Source organism: Aotus nancymaae, unplaced genomic scaffold, assembly GCF_030222135.1.
Source record: "Aotus nancymaae isolate 86718 unplaced genomic scaffold, 86718_ANA_hifiasm-v0.15.2.pri h1tg000022l_1, whole genome shotgun sequence".
Classification (NCBI taxonomy): domain Eukaryota; kingdom Metazoa; phylum Chordata; class Mammalia; order Primates; family Aotidae; genus Aotus; species Aotus nancymaae.
The window spans coordinates 42,928,499-42,943,134 of NW_026988435.1; the positions used below are offsets into that span (position 1 = coordinate 42,928,499).

At 44.3% G+C, this 14,636-nt stretch overlaps 1 protein-coding gene across 1 annotated transcript in view; it reads right to left on the reverse strand.

Annotated features, from left to right (window-relative positions):
* Positions 1 to 14,636, reverse strand: part of DSCAM (DS cell adhesion molecule) — a 760,400-nt gene that overhangs the window by 91,726 nt on the left and 654,038 nt on the right. Inside the window, exon 19 of the mRNA XM_064380165.1 lies at positions 8,133 to 8,288. Coding sequence (XP_064236235.1) covers positions 8,133 to 8,288 — 156 coding nt within the window. The remainder of the gene's footprint in view (positions 1 to 8,132; positions 8,289 to 14,636) is intronic.

The following is a 14,636-nucleotide window of genomic DNA, read 5'->3' on the forward strand; positions in this document are numbered from 1 at the left end:
TCTTTATCAACACTTTGGCTTAATTGCAGAAAGCAACAATAAGAATCCACAGTGGCAACAACAATAAAATCACTTGCAATATCCCTTCCTGACTATGGAAAATTAGAATATTTTATACATTCTTTTCAGAATGCATAAAAGTCAGGACCACTGAGAAGAATGCGGCATGTGGCTATGTCCCAGTTTGCAAACAGATTGTTGGTAAACGGTCACATGCTGTCTTACTTGTCTTACTAGAGACACCAGTTGAAAAATGCAGATGCTACATGATAAATACAGTTCATGGAGTAAAAGATGGCACAGAACGCCAATCTTTTCACCCCAAAACTTAAAGAAGTGATCCTAAGTCATGTGATTAGAAAGTGATTAGGGGATAAATACATATTATACATGTTTTAAGTTAAAATGCAACATTTAAGATATTTCTTGGCTGCTGTAAAATTTGGTGATTCCTTGCTTTAATTCATTATTTCCATGAGCATAGCATGCCTGTGTCATAGCCCAATCAAGGCGTTTTTTTTTTTTTTTTGAATCAGAGTTTTGCTCTTGTTGTCCAGGCTGGAGTGGAATGGCATGATCTTAGCTCACCGCAACCTCTGCCTCCCAGGTTAAAGCGATCCTCCTGCCTCAGCCTCCTGAGTAGTTGGGATTACAGGCATGTGCCACCATGCCCGGCTAATTTTATATTTTTAGTAGACACGGGATTTCTCCATGTTTGTCAGGCTGATCTCGAACTCCTGACCTTAGGTAATCCGCCCGCCTTGGACTCCCAGAGTGCTGGGATTACAGGCGCGAGGCACCACACCCAGCCGATCAAGGGGCTTTTACTGCACTATGTAAACTCACAGTTGGCTCTTCCTACATGGGTTTGTGATCTATCTTACATCATCTTTCCATGTATGGTTATTAGAATTTTGTACAATAAAATAACAACATAGAAAATGTGATGAACAAGGCATTTTGGAAAAGTTTTCTGGATGACTGAGATAATCCTTTCAGAGCTAGAACTTGAAATTTTAGTTCTGGTTTGGACAATATCATAAAGCTTAAAGGGTGGGCCCTGGAGCCTGCTGGTTTCATGTGGCTTTGCCACTTAGTTCCATGTCCTGGGCAAGTTGATTAACTTCTCTAATAATCTTTAGTTCCCTCATTTAAATCTAGAACAATAATTGTGCTGGCTTTTGTTTTTTTTTTCTTTTTTTTTGAGACGGAGTCTTGCTCTGTCGCCCGAGCTGCAGTCCAGTGCCTTGATCTCGGCTCACTGCAACCTCCGCCTCCCAGGTTCAAGGGATTCTTCTGCCTCAGCCTACCTAGTAGCTGGGATTACAAGCACCCACCATGACGCCAAGCTATTTTTTTTGTATTTTTAGTAGAGAAGGGGTTTCACCAAGTTGGTCAGGCTGGTCTCAAACTCCTGACCTTGTGATTCACCCAGCTTGGCCTCTCAAAGTGCTGGGATTACAGGCATGAGCCACCGCGCCCAGCCTGGCTTCTGTTTTTACTGTTGAATTATAAGAGATAATTCATGTTAATGATTTGTTTATGGTTCTATATACAGTAAGCACAAAACAAATTCTAGCTATCATGTCTAATAACCATCCTTATGTCCTTAGATCATATGTCACTAAATGATACTAGCTGTACTCTGTGATTCAATGGTGAATGACAAACACCAGACATGGAGCGTTGCAGCAGACAGACATGCATAGGATGTAGTAAAAGACGGCCTACGTCTATCTGGGACGTATTTTCTTGAAACATTCTGAGTTATCACATTCCATTTTGGTAAAGAGTTTTTCTTATAGAGATCAAGACAAGCTTGGGAAGTTTTCATGAATTCCTGGGCTCTGTAGACAGAAATTCTGCATTCAGGTTTAACTGATTGCAGTAAAGAATGTGGCCTTCAGAGGATTCTCTTCTACATTCCTCCAATTTGCCTGGACCTCCCTTCTGAGCTGCAGATGCTTCTGTGTCTCATGTGTCCAGTTGCCTGAGATGTCTCTACCAGGTGTCACACAGGCACCTCAGGCCGACGTAGTCACAGCAGGGCTCAGCGTCTTCTATCCAAACCTGCGCTCTTCCTGCCCCATCTCAGGAAAGGGCCCTGCCATCTTCTCGGTGGCAAGAACCAGAAACTGGAGTTCTCTTCCCACAGTCACTCGACAAGCCCTTTGGAGGTCCACATGGACATGACTGGTCAGTGGTTGGGCTCTCCGCCTGACTTGATGGTGCTCCGCAGTGCTGGGCACCTGAACGTGGTCTGCTTCTCCCACCCTGGGCCCTTGGGGTGTGATGATCCAGGCCTTGGGATGTCCCTGTCTGGACTTTTCCCCCACTCTCCGCCTTCTTCCTGGCAACTCTTACTCATCTCTGACGTTCTAGTATGTGTCATTTCCTCCAGGAAGCCTTCCCCGATCACCAGCCTAGGTCAGGTCAGGGCTTCCATGTCTCTCTCAAGACTCTCCTTCATCATTGCACTTGACACAATCCACTCAGGAATGATCTATCAACATCTGTCTGCCCCACTAGCTTGCAAACCCTGGCATGGCCATCCTGTTTCTCTGCATCTTTAGTTCCTAGGCCAGTGTCTGGAACATACCAGATCCTCAATACAGATTTTCCAAGAGTTGAAAAATAACTTCATTTGTGTCTGTGTGGTAGGCAGGATTCTACAATGGTCCCTAAGATCCTTGCCATCTAGTGTATGTGCCTGGGTGATTTCTTCCCCTTGAATGGGGGTGGCACCTGTTACTATGATGGACAGATCCTTCCCATGGGCAGGTTGTGTAATGTGGCAAAGGTGAAGGGCTTGTGCAGGTATCATTGAGGTCCCAATCACTTGACTTTCTGTTAATGAAAAGGAAAGTTTCCCGGGTGGGCTAGGTTTAATCAGATGTGTCCCTTCGAAGAGGAGATGGAGGTCAGAGACAGAAGACATCAGAGGAATTGGAAGCCGTGTGAGGCTTTCCTACTGGCCTCGATGGAGGAAGCTGCCATTTCACAGGGGTGTGAAAGGGAGTAACAGGCAGCCTCTGGAAGCTGATGACTCAAGTCCACAACCAGGAAAAACGATTCCACCCATAACCTGTGAGCTTGGGAGGCTCTGACCTCAGATGAGGGCACAGCTCCAGCCCATACCTTGATTCGCCTGTGGGACCCTGAGCAGAAGACTCAGCTCAACCCTGGATGCCTGACCCTTGGAAATCATGAGATAATATATTGGTGTTGTTTTAAGGTAGCAAGGTCATAGCAACCTGTTCCACAGCACAGAAAATAAATACACCTGGGTAAGCCCTCCAGTAACATATCTTAATGTAGAGTATCAAAATCATTTTTCTGAAACAGTATTGCCTTGGTTTGAAGTATGAATATCAGACAAAAATCTGACTAAACACCCACATAGACACTGCAGTCAGTTTCATTTTTTTTCACCATCATTTTTCTGGTCTTAGTAAACAGCCACAGGCAGGGGTGTGTGTGTGTGTGTGTGTGTGTACACATGCACACGTGGACGCACACACATGCAGGTACATATGTGGTACTCCATGGTAGGCAGATCCTTCTGAGCCCCCCACAACTCTTCAGTGGCTTCTCTGTGCAGTGCAGATGCTATGTTCCTGGAGGAACATGTCACGTTCACAGTTGTCATCTCACCAAGCAATGCACATATGTCCCCTTTCTCTTCCTATGTCCACAAGACGCTGGTATTTTTAGCCCTTCCTCTTAATAGAGCAGGAGCTTTCAAACATTCTTTAAATATTTCACTGATCCTTTAACCTAAGCATCATGTAGAAACCCAGCACATAACACAAGCGGGAGTGGGGTGGCTCTTGATGCAGGGATCAGAAGGAGAATGGATCTCCCACTGGGCCTCTTGCTTACCAATGGGTACCTCTGAGACCCACCCAAGAACGCTTGGGTTGTATAAGAACCTACTCTGAGAACCACTGCAGCAGAAGGAGTTTGGAAAGCCACTTGGTAGAATCTCTTCTAGGACATCTTGTCTGTTGTGTTGCTGGTATATCTGCTACTGCACAGGGCACACTGTCATAGGCTGTAGAGCCCCGGAATCCTACGCAGCGTTGATTGGCAGCACTTCCCAGTGTCCACTGAGGGGCAGCACTACTGGTGGCTATGCAAATACAACATGCAATCTACCCCCTCTCAGGTGTACCGAGGTGTGGTAGCATAATCACCCCAGCACACGTGCACAGGCACACACTATCCATGCCCTCAAAAGTATGTACCGCTTCAGGTATGGGTGGTCAGAGGATTTGGAAGGGTCCAAATGTCAGCTTGCTTTTTTGGATCCCCTTAGCTCTACTTTCAGTTCTCCTCCCAGTGAGATTGCTAACTGACGGTGGGGAGGGAGCAGAGATTACATATGACACCTGCTGCTGGCCCTCTCACATGTGCCTTCGGGGTTATGTGCATTAGTGATGTGTTCAGTAAATATTTGAACTTAACTATCTCTATTTATACATATGCAAAGTTTACTCTTGTGTAAAGGGATCAAGGCTGAAAGTAGCTTTTGCCTGCAGAGTGAAAACAGCAATTGGAAGATTAATAGATTGCATTTTGTTTGTGTTCTCTTTTCTTACGGCTTTGCTCAGATTATAGTATTGGAAAATAAAATGGCATTAGGATTTCACAACTGTTTTAGAAGTCAGAATTAGCTGTTCTTGTGCTCAAAAACAGAAAGCCAGATCACCAAGTCATCCTTGTGTTTCTGCAGCAATAATAGCGGTACAAGTTCTCACTGACTGAGCAGCCCTGGAAAGAGAATGTGAACTGTGAGCAGCTGTCACAGACCCCAAAAATATGTCCATGCACCTGAGATTATGTTTATGGATAAAACACGATATCCATGGCCTTGAGACTCTGACCACAGACATGAGAATGTGTCCATGCACTTGAGACTATAGTTACGGATAAGAGACTATGTCTGTGGCCTTGAGATTATGACCGCAGACAGGAGGACATGTCCATGGACCTGTGAATATGTCTGTGAGCCCAAGAATCTTTAGATAGAGGCTGGGAATCTACTTAAAGCACAGACTTATTCTCTAAACAAACATTTCTATTGCAAGTAATCCCTTGCAAAAGTAAATTTTTGCCTTTATGAGTGGTTAAGTTTCTCTTTTTAGTATGACCTGACGACACAATTTAAGCCTCCAGCCTCCTTAGACTAGGAAGACTGGTGCAGGACGTGTGTCTGGCAGAGACCAACTGAATCGGGTGCTCGCTGTTAATGTATTGATACATTGATACACTAAGAACCTTGATAAACACTAAAACTTCAACCTGTGCCTACACTAGTGTCTCATTGAGAAAGAACTGAATAAATGTTGGAAATTATTATTTTACTGGAAATCTATCTAGCTGTATTTTACGCAATTTAATTGAAATTGCAAGTGTAATCCAAACTTCAAAATTACGAATCTTTCTCATTGACATGTAAATAGGATCTGTAGTCAATTCGACTGGGCATTTGTTCTCTGACAATTGGCCTTTGTTCCTTCTTCCAATCAGACAGACGCAATTATATTTAATTCTGTAAGCTGATGAAATGTCTAATTATATTAGGTATTGAGTCTACAAAAGTGGTTGGCACAATTCTTCACCATTTCTAAACTATAGAATTTTTCATGTGAATCTGGGAGATAAACTGATATTATGCTAGTTTTTCCTCTTCTTCTGCCCAATCTCCACTCCACCTTTTTTTTTCCCCAGAGACAGAGTCTTTCCCTGTCACCCAGGCTGGAGTACAGTGGTACGATCTCAGCTCACTGCAGCCTCTGCCTCTTGGGTTCAAGTGATTCTCCTGCTTCAGCCTCCGGAGTAGCTGGAATTAGAGGTGCCCATCACCACACCTGGCTAATTTGGCATTTTTAGTAGAGACAGTTTCACCATGTTGGCCAGACTGGTCTCGAACTTCTGGCCTCAAGTGATCCACCATGCCACTTTTTGAAAATGCAGACTTACTCTAAAGAAACATTGACACTCCATTCTGCACAGTCCCTGTCCCATACCACCAGCAAAGTGTGATCCATGGTGTCCTCCTTGGAATAACTGGGGCCCCCAAGGCAGGGTTTTCCACAGTCAGTCCCAGATCTATATACTATCAGCACTGGAGACAAAAGCAAAGCATAACTGATAGACAAAGTAGACCTTGAGCTTTGGGGTCAAGTTTCGAGAGAGAACTCTACGATTCTTAAAACTAGATGATTAATTAAAAATTGACCTAAACTTGTGTTAATAAGGATCTGTCAAGTGCCTTCCCTTCTTATTGGAATTCTGTACATTCTTCTAAAAAATGCAGATGTAAAACATTTTGTGGCTGATCAGTTTGCTCTTTAAATAATTATTCCAGTGACATTTGCATTATTGCCTAGCAATGTAAAAAGAATATTTCATCCCTGCTCTGAAGGAGTAGAGAGCAAATAATCAAATATTGAGTGTCAGAAAGCATCCCACTCTGTGGCAAGCAGGTGTTTTCAGATATCACTTCAGTCCTCATACATTGGTTCTGCGCAGTCTGATTGCTACAGCAGATTGTTCATGAGGACAATCCAGTTCAGAGAAGTGTAGGTGAGGTGCCCAAAGTCCCACAGGCAGCAGGTGACAGAGCCAGCACTGGCACAGCTCTTTGTCTATTACATTTTTAAAAAATTAAATTATGGCTGTCTTCACTCAGGACTTAGCTTTCTAGATATCTCTATTGATGTGTGACTTCCTAATGGCATTACATTTGAATCTTAGGTTTCCCTAAATAATCCAATTTCTTAGAGCAGAACTGACTGACTCCTGCACATTCCCCAGAAGAACTACTTGTGCATTTTAGAAAAAACTAAAGCAAATGAGGATTAGTTTGGGTGTAGACGTTATAATATGAGCAGGGCTGCAGAGGCAGCAAAAGCACGTGGTGGGGGTGGATGCCTGGGGCTGCTCGGGGGAGCAAGGCCGGCTTGTCAAGGTGAGAGCAGAGAGTGAGGTGGAAGATGGCAGGCTCAGAATAGCAGGGAGTCGTGGTCAGGGCAGAAAGGCTGAAGAGAAGAATTGCTAGGCCACTGTGGCCTCTGAGCAGGTCTTCCTTGCTTCTATCAGAACAGATATGGGATGGAATAACAGCATTTTTGATACTCTAGTAGTGGGGGAGATGGCATAGACCTCAAACCTGCCCATACACGGGAGGCGATCAGCAATCGCTAACAGCTCTATCATCCCTATTCTGGCTGGGGGACAGAGTCCTGGCAAGAAGACAGAAGTTACAGAGCCAATCCAGCAGAGCATTTAGGTCTACCAATGTCTCTTCTCAACATATACTTCTGTGCTGGAATATTTTGGGAAGGTTCTATATGAGTGTCAATTTGACATCAGTTGTTCCTTCCTTTATTAAGGTGGAGGCTACTTTTCTCACGACCACTGTAGTATTCATCAGAACTTATCTGTTCCTCAAACAGGCATGGATAAGGCCCCTCAGAGTTTCCCTTAAAATAATGCAGAATATTTGTTGTATGGTTTTTGTAGATTTGGGTAATAGTCACACAACCAAATAGAAACTTTAAAGAACAGCAAGAATTATCATTGTAGAACAAAATGAGCAGTAATTTAAACTTTTACTAAATCACCATGAATTCTTGTAAGAATTTTAAAAAATTGACATGAAGTTCTCAAATTAAGGACTTATTCTAAAGTGATTCAGCTGGCAAAGAATAATAGAACTTCAGCCTGTACATAATTTTCAAGAAGTGGAAGGACAGATTTAATCAGAGCTTACACTAATAGCTGAAGAGCCACTAAAATTATTCTAACAAGATACAAAACAGGTATGGCAATTATTACAGCTCCGGGATAAAATGAATTTCTATTTACAATAACACTTGGCCGAACAATAAAACAAAAAACAAAGAAAGAAGAAAAAATATGGAGGAAGAAGAAGCAATAGATTAGATACATCAAGCAAAGGCAAGAGAGAAAATTAACGCTCTGAATTGCACTGGGATGTTTTGGGAGGATGGCGAAGGTTTGCACTGAGAACAGCCTGATGAACTGTAGGTTAAGGCAAGTGAGCCGTCCCTGACCCAGCCCTTCCAGCAATTGCTGGGACCCACCGCCCACCCGTTTCTCACCATCCTCTTTGGTCCGGGTGAAGATCTGCTCGCTCCTGACCCCGTCTCCTGCGCGGGTGAAGGCCAACACCTGGATGCTGTAGTTGGTGTATTTTTCCAGCCCGTCCAGCTCCAGGGAAGGCTGTGTGGTGGTGATGTTTTTAATCTCACCCAACTCTGGACGACAAGAAAAAGAAAACAAAATTCCACCACTGAGCCCATTTCTGTGTGTTTTTCCGCACCGTCCCCACGACGGTCCCTGTGCCATGCCATCACCCATCCAGCCATCATCTGGACGCCGGAATTCCTCAAAGGGACTGTGCACAGTCATCCTTTGAGCTCATGGTGTCATGTGGCCCTTCGGAAAAGATCATTCACACCAAACTGTTCCAGAACACGAGGCAGAACATTGGTCTGGAAAACGAAGCAATTCGCTCCAAATTAAGTGTTATCAACCCAAGGCCAGCACCAGGGCTGCCACTCAGCCTTCAGCAGGTGCCAATGAGCAATGTCCCCTGCACCTCACAGCAGCACACTTAGGACCACACACAGACACCACACCACGCACTCTACAGCTCCACTGCTAACTATTCACTAGGAAGCTTCTGCAGCCTGAGGGGTTTTATTTTTATTTTAAACAAACTCTACTTTAACATACATGTATTTTTAAGCACCTAACTTCATCTCAAATATCCGATCTACCCTCTTTAGCAAGTTTCAAGTTTATAAGACAGTATTTTTAAGTACAGCCACCGCTTTATACGTTAGATCTCCAGAACTTACTCATCTTGCATAACTGAAACTCCGTATCATTTGGGGGTAGGGGAAGAAAATGGCAACTATGTGGGAAGGTGGACATGCTGTGAATTAGATTGATTGTGGCGAGCATTTCACACTGGATACAAACGCCCAAATAAGCTGCATGCCTGAAATATACACAATTTTTATTTGTCGATTATACCTTAATAAAGCTGAAAAGACAACATATTTAAATTGAAAAAAAAAAAAATACACCTGAGCTAAACTGAGTGGCTCAGCAAACCCATCTTTTTACCTGGAGTGAACTCCTCTCAGCTTCGATCCTAAAGTGACATGCCCATGCGTCAGAAACTTGGTGTCAGCTAAAAATGCTTCACTTTCAGGAGTGGGATCCACTAATAATATTCACAGATGGAACACTATGCACTGTCATCTCTGGCTTATTATATGCGGCAATTTGAGAAAACTTACAAGTGATGTGCTAAGTACTTCCATGGTGTTCGGCTGATGGCTTTTGAAATGAGTCACCTTCAGAGCGTGAGAAGGGCCTGAGAACTGTTCCCCTAGGGGAAGGGGCTGTCAGTGGCCCGTCGGTACCCAGTGCAGGCCGGTTACCCCAAGAGACCAGCAGGTCCGGGAGTTCCTTGTTGAACAGATCTGCTTTGGCTATGTTTGGAGAGCAATCCTAGCTGCTTGTCAGTCCTTCTCACTGTCCCTTGCCTCCGTACAGGGAGTGGACGTGGCGTGGATGCCTGCCTTCGTGCTGTGCTATGCTATTCTAAGTACAGATAGTAACTTATGCAACCAGTAGTGTCCTTCAATGACTTTTGCAACCCATTCATTTTACAGACAAGGAAGTCAAGGGACAGAGAGGATCAAGGAGCTCAGCACAGTGGCTGAGGGCACGGGCTGTGGATCTCAGCTGCTCTCCTCAGTCGCTCTGAGAAAAAGCAGAAAGTGGGCTGAAAATGGAGGCACCCACGAGCTGTCGGGTTGGTCGGATTAAATGGGCTTTTGCTTTTTGCCTGCCTGGTTTTTCCTTCCTGTTTGTTGTTTTTATTTTCTCTTGTGTGTCCAGGATATTGCACAGAATTCACAAATGCATAGCCACGTATTTTGTGATTATGATGACTGTGGAATGTCTTTTGTTCAATTGAATTTTTTTGTTACCAAAGGATCAATGTGGAATGGATACAGCATTAAAGAAGAATGGCAAATACAGCATGGGATGGCTGAGCCTGTCCTTCACATGCCACAGAGCCCCTGTGCCTTCTGGGAGTTGCAAGAAGAGGGGTAAAGAGGCTCCATGTGGCTGGCACCCACAGTCCAGGTCCCAGTGGGAGCCGAAGGCCTGGGGCCACCAGAAGCAGACAGTTCTGTAGGCTGGGGCTTTGCTGAGGAGGGAGCAGGGTGAGAAGGATGGCCCAAAGACATGCTTTTGGACTCCTGTCTTCTAAAAAGGCCAGCAGAGTGCCAGCTGTTAGAGGTTACAATTTGGGAATCTCAACAGAGGGCTTACGAAAATAAGAAAAGTGTCTGCTCATGTGTGTGGTCACCATGCAGTCAAAATATCAATATTTGGTTGCTCCAGATGGATTGGAAATTCTCATCTCTGAAGGAGAGGTCTTTCCACATTCAATTATTTTCCTTTTCCTGAATATATTTAATGTAAGTCTTTTAGATTAGGATAAAAAACCCAAATATAACCAGACATGGTGGCTCATGCCTGTGGTCCAGCTACTTGGGAGGCCAAGGTGGGAGGATCATAGGTGCCCAGGAGCTGGAGGCTGCAGTGAGCCCTGATTGCGCCACTGTACTCTAGCCTCAATGACAGAGCCAAACTCTGTCTTTAAACAAATTAATTAAAAGTCCAAATGCTAATGGACAAACTTTAAATGTAGAACTCATTAAGATCTTTTCAGGTTTAGAAACTTCACTGTGTCAAACACACACACACACCCCTATAGATATATACGAACAAAATTAATAAAAAGACAGCTGAGGGGAGGGGCTGGTCAGGGCAGGGTGCTGGGAACTGGGTATGAAACTCTGATGAAGGTCTGTTTTTCCCAAGAGTACAGAGTGTCTGCCTCCCAGAGAAAGTAGGATCGTGTCACAGTGTGGGAGAAAGTAGCCCTCCAGCCATGCTACTCTTGAATCAGACAGAATGAGGAGGAGGAGCCTGGTGAAGAGGGAGAAGGGCAACCTGGCCTCTCTGATCTTAAAAGAGCAAACACTTAAAAATGATTAAAAATGCTAATGGTTAATATGCTGATTAGAATTAGCATTTGGATGTTTACTCATTTGGAAGTTCAAGTCATTTTGATTAACTTATTTATCATGAACCGTGAACACGATGGCAGTCAAAACCCCAATTTCAAATTGTTCCCAAAGATTTCTAAAACTACCTGAGCCCGAGTTGATTCTTTCTGCCAGAACATTTATAGACGCTGATGGAAGGGTATTTTTCTGACTACAGATACTGATGACTAGCAGATATGGAAGAAATAAAAAGAAAAGGATGAAAATAAAAGAAAGCCAGATACAAAACTGAGTGTTTAGTTTGCCATTCTTTTTAGCTCTTTTTCTTTTTAAACATGAATTTCTATAGTCTAACTTTTATGTCCCTATAGGGCTGTTTAATACACACACACACACACACACACACACACACGTTAACTAAAGTGTATTGTTCAGTTGAGGTCATGAGTGAAGCACAATTTAAAAGATATATAAAATAAATTTAGATATCAGATTTTTTTCTATCACAAACTTTGTTTTAAACAAAATAGTTTTGTGTATTTATTTATATCCTGCCTCATTATCAAAGGGTTTTAAGGCAGAAAATAAAATAGGTGTGGGAATAGCTTCTGAAGCAACCCCCAGCTGCCCACACACTCCAGTTGGGACCTAACTGTTGCTTCCTTTCAGAATTTACCATTTTTGTAGTGAAGAAAGACGGATGAGATGGAAGGTAGAAACAATTCAGAGGAAAAAAGTAACTTTTCAAAGGATACAATTTTGCTAGCAGTCTCAAATAAACTGTTTCTGTCAGGCCTTAATCATTTAACTTTCTGATCATGAAAAAAAAGATCAGAAAATTCACCAAAATATTTTATTTCATCTGATCACATTAACAAGAGAATTCTTTCTTGGACATATTTTGGAAAGTATTGGGGTCATTGCTAATTACAGCAGTAGTAACAATATTTGCCTCTCTCAGTCTTTGTGAATGTGTGTTATGTGTGTGGAGTGGTATACATGTGGTGTGTGTGTGGTGTGTGGTGTGGTGAGTGGTGTGGTGTGTGTGTGCATGTGTATGTGGTGTGGTGTGTGGTGTATGTGGGGTTTGTGTATGTACGTGTGGTGTGGTATGGGGTGTGAGGTGTGTGTGTAATGAGTGTGTGGTGAGTGTGTGGTGTGTATGTGTGTTAAGGTGTGTGGTGTATGCGGGGTGTATGTGTGGGGTGTGTACATGTGTATGTGGGGTGTGTGGTGTATGTGGGATGTGTGTGTGTGGTGCGATATGCAGTGTATATGTGGTGTGTGTGGTGTGTGTGTGTGGTGTGTGTGGTGTATGTGGGCTGTGGGTGTGTATGTGTGGTGTGGTGTGCGGTGCGTGTGCGGTGTATGTGTGGTGTGTGTGGTGTGGTACGTGGTGTATGTGGGGTGTGGTATGTGGTGTATGTGGGGTGTGTGTGGTATGTATAGTGTGGCATGTGTGATATGTATAGTGTGGCGTGTGTGCAGTATATGTGTGGTGTGTGTGGTGTGGTGTGTGGTGTATGTGGGATGTGTCTGTAGGCGTGGTATGATATGTATGTGGTATGTGTGGTATGTGTTGTGTGGTGTGTGCTATATGTGGGGTGTGCATGTGTGGTGTGTGTCTGCATGTGTATGTGGGGTGTGTGGTGTGGTGTATGTGTGATGTGTCTGGGGGTGTGGTATGTGGTGTATATGGGTGTGTGTATGTGTGGGGTGCGTGTGTGCTGTGGCGTGTGCTGTATGTGTGGTGTGTACATGTGTGGTATGTGATGTGTGTTTGTGGTATGTGCATGTGTGGTGTGTGGTGTGTGTGATGTATGTTTGTGGTGTATGCACGTGTAGTGTGCGTGTGGTGTGTGTGGTGTGGTGTGGGAGGGGTATGTGTCATATGTGTTGCATGGTGCAGGTTATGTGTTGTATGTTGTGATGAGTGTTATGTGCACGTGGAGTGTGACTGTGATGTTTGCTCCGGGTGTGGTTTTACACAGTCACTCCCTGCTCAATGCCTGTGGGAATCCAGACAGCCCTGGAGGCCACAGTCTGAGGAGTTTGCAGAAGAGTGTCCAGTACCCCCGTGAACGGACCTGCTTCGTAGAGGATATCTCTCGGGTGGCAGGAAGAGTGACCTTTCACAGGCAGGGCCGTGTTTCTGAAGGTTTCTTGCTTATCTTTTGGAAATTAAGTGCGGAACTTCTACACTGTAATCTCATCACTTTGATTTTAATGCCACGAGTGAAGGTATCTTTAGAAAGCTGTATGCACGCCCAAGCATTTCTTTATTTAAAGAACTGTGTTTTTGAATATCCAAGTTTTCAAAGCTTTAAAGGTATGAAGGACTCTCATTTTAGACAGAAGATGCCAGCAGACAATGTCAGCAAACGTGAGTGATCTTAGAAAACATGGGTGATGTGGTCATGTGAAGTCACCACTGGATTCTGGAAATACTTCCAACCAACAGAAGAGACAATCTCAGCATAACACTAACTATCGAAGAAGAATGTTTAGGGCGTTTAATTTCAACCACTCAATATGAGAAGCAGAAATCAGAACAAAAATATGTAATGATATCCTACGGTATTTTGTCAATAAAATTAGATAAGTTTCGCAAATTTTTGTTGTTTTGTGGTGTTAAATTTCTGCGGTGTTTTAAAAGCTTGTCTTTGGGTATGAGGGGGAAGGTGTGACAGAATCATCTACTGAGCTCTGCCCTTCTGTGGGGCTGTCCCTTCTTGGGTCTGTGGTTCCGAATTCATTAACATCTCCCTCAGTCCCTGGTCTAGAACCTTGACAGGGACAGACCCAGCAAGCTTGGTGTTTTCCATGAGCTCACAGTGCCAAGCAGGTGTTCAGTGAATGTGTCTGCTGCAGGACCAAGGGGGTCTTTCTAGATTGCCTCCCACGGCTGGGTACTGCTCCAGGTACCACATGCGACATTGAAGGCATCAGGTCTGGCCTCAGTCCTGAGAAACACATCCGGTTAGGGACATGCAGAGCCAAGGCTCAAAGGCTTACACCCGCTTACTAAGCAATGCTTCTGCTCACGTGTCTTCTTGCTTTTACTGTTGTACAAACTGTGGAGGCTCCTGCCACCTGGGGTACCCTGTGTTTACCTGCATGGGGACAGGAGCCTGCTTGGTAGAACAGATCCAGGTGGTCCTGAGCAGGGAGGGATGGGCCCTTGACTGCATTTGCCCAAAATTGGAGGTGAGCGCTCATCAGGGATCACATCAAGTTGGAGGGGTTAAAAGAAGCCCCAGGTTGGGCGAGGTGGTTCACACCTGTAATTCTGGTACTTTGTGTTGAGTCAGGCGGATCACTTGAGGCCAGGAGTTCAAGACCATCCTGGCCAACATGGGGAAACCCCATCTTTACTAAAAATACTGAAAATTAGCCAGGTGTGGTGGTGCACACCTATAATCTCAGCTACTTGGGAGGCTGAGGCAGGAGAATTGCTTGAGCCCCGAGGCGGAGGTTGCAGTGAGCTGAGATCATGCCACTGCA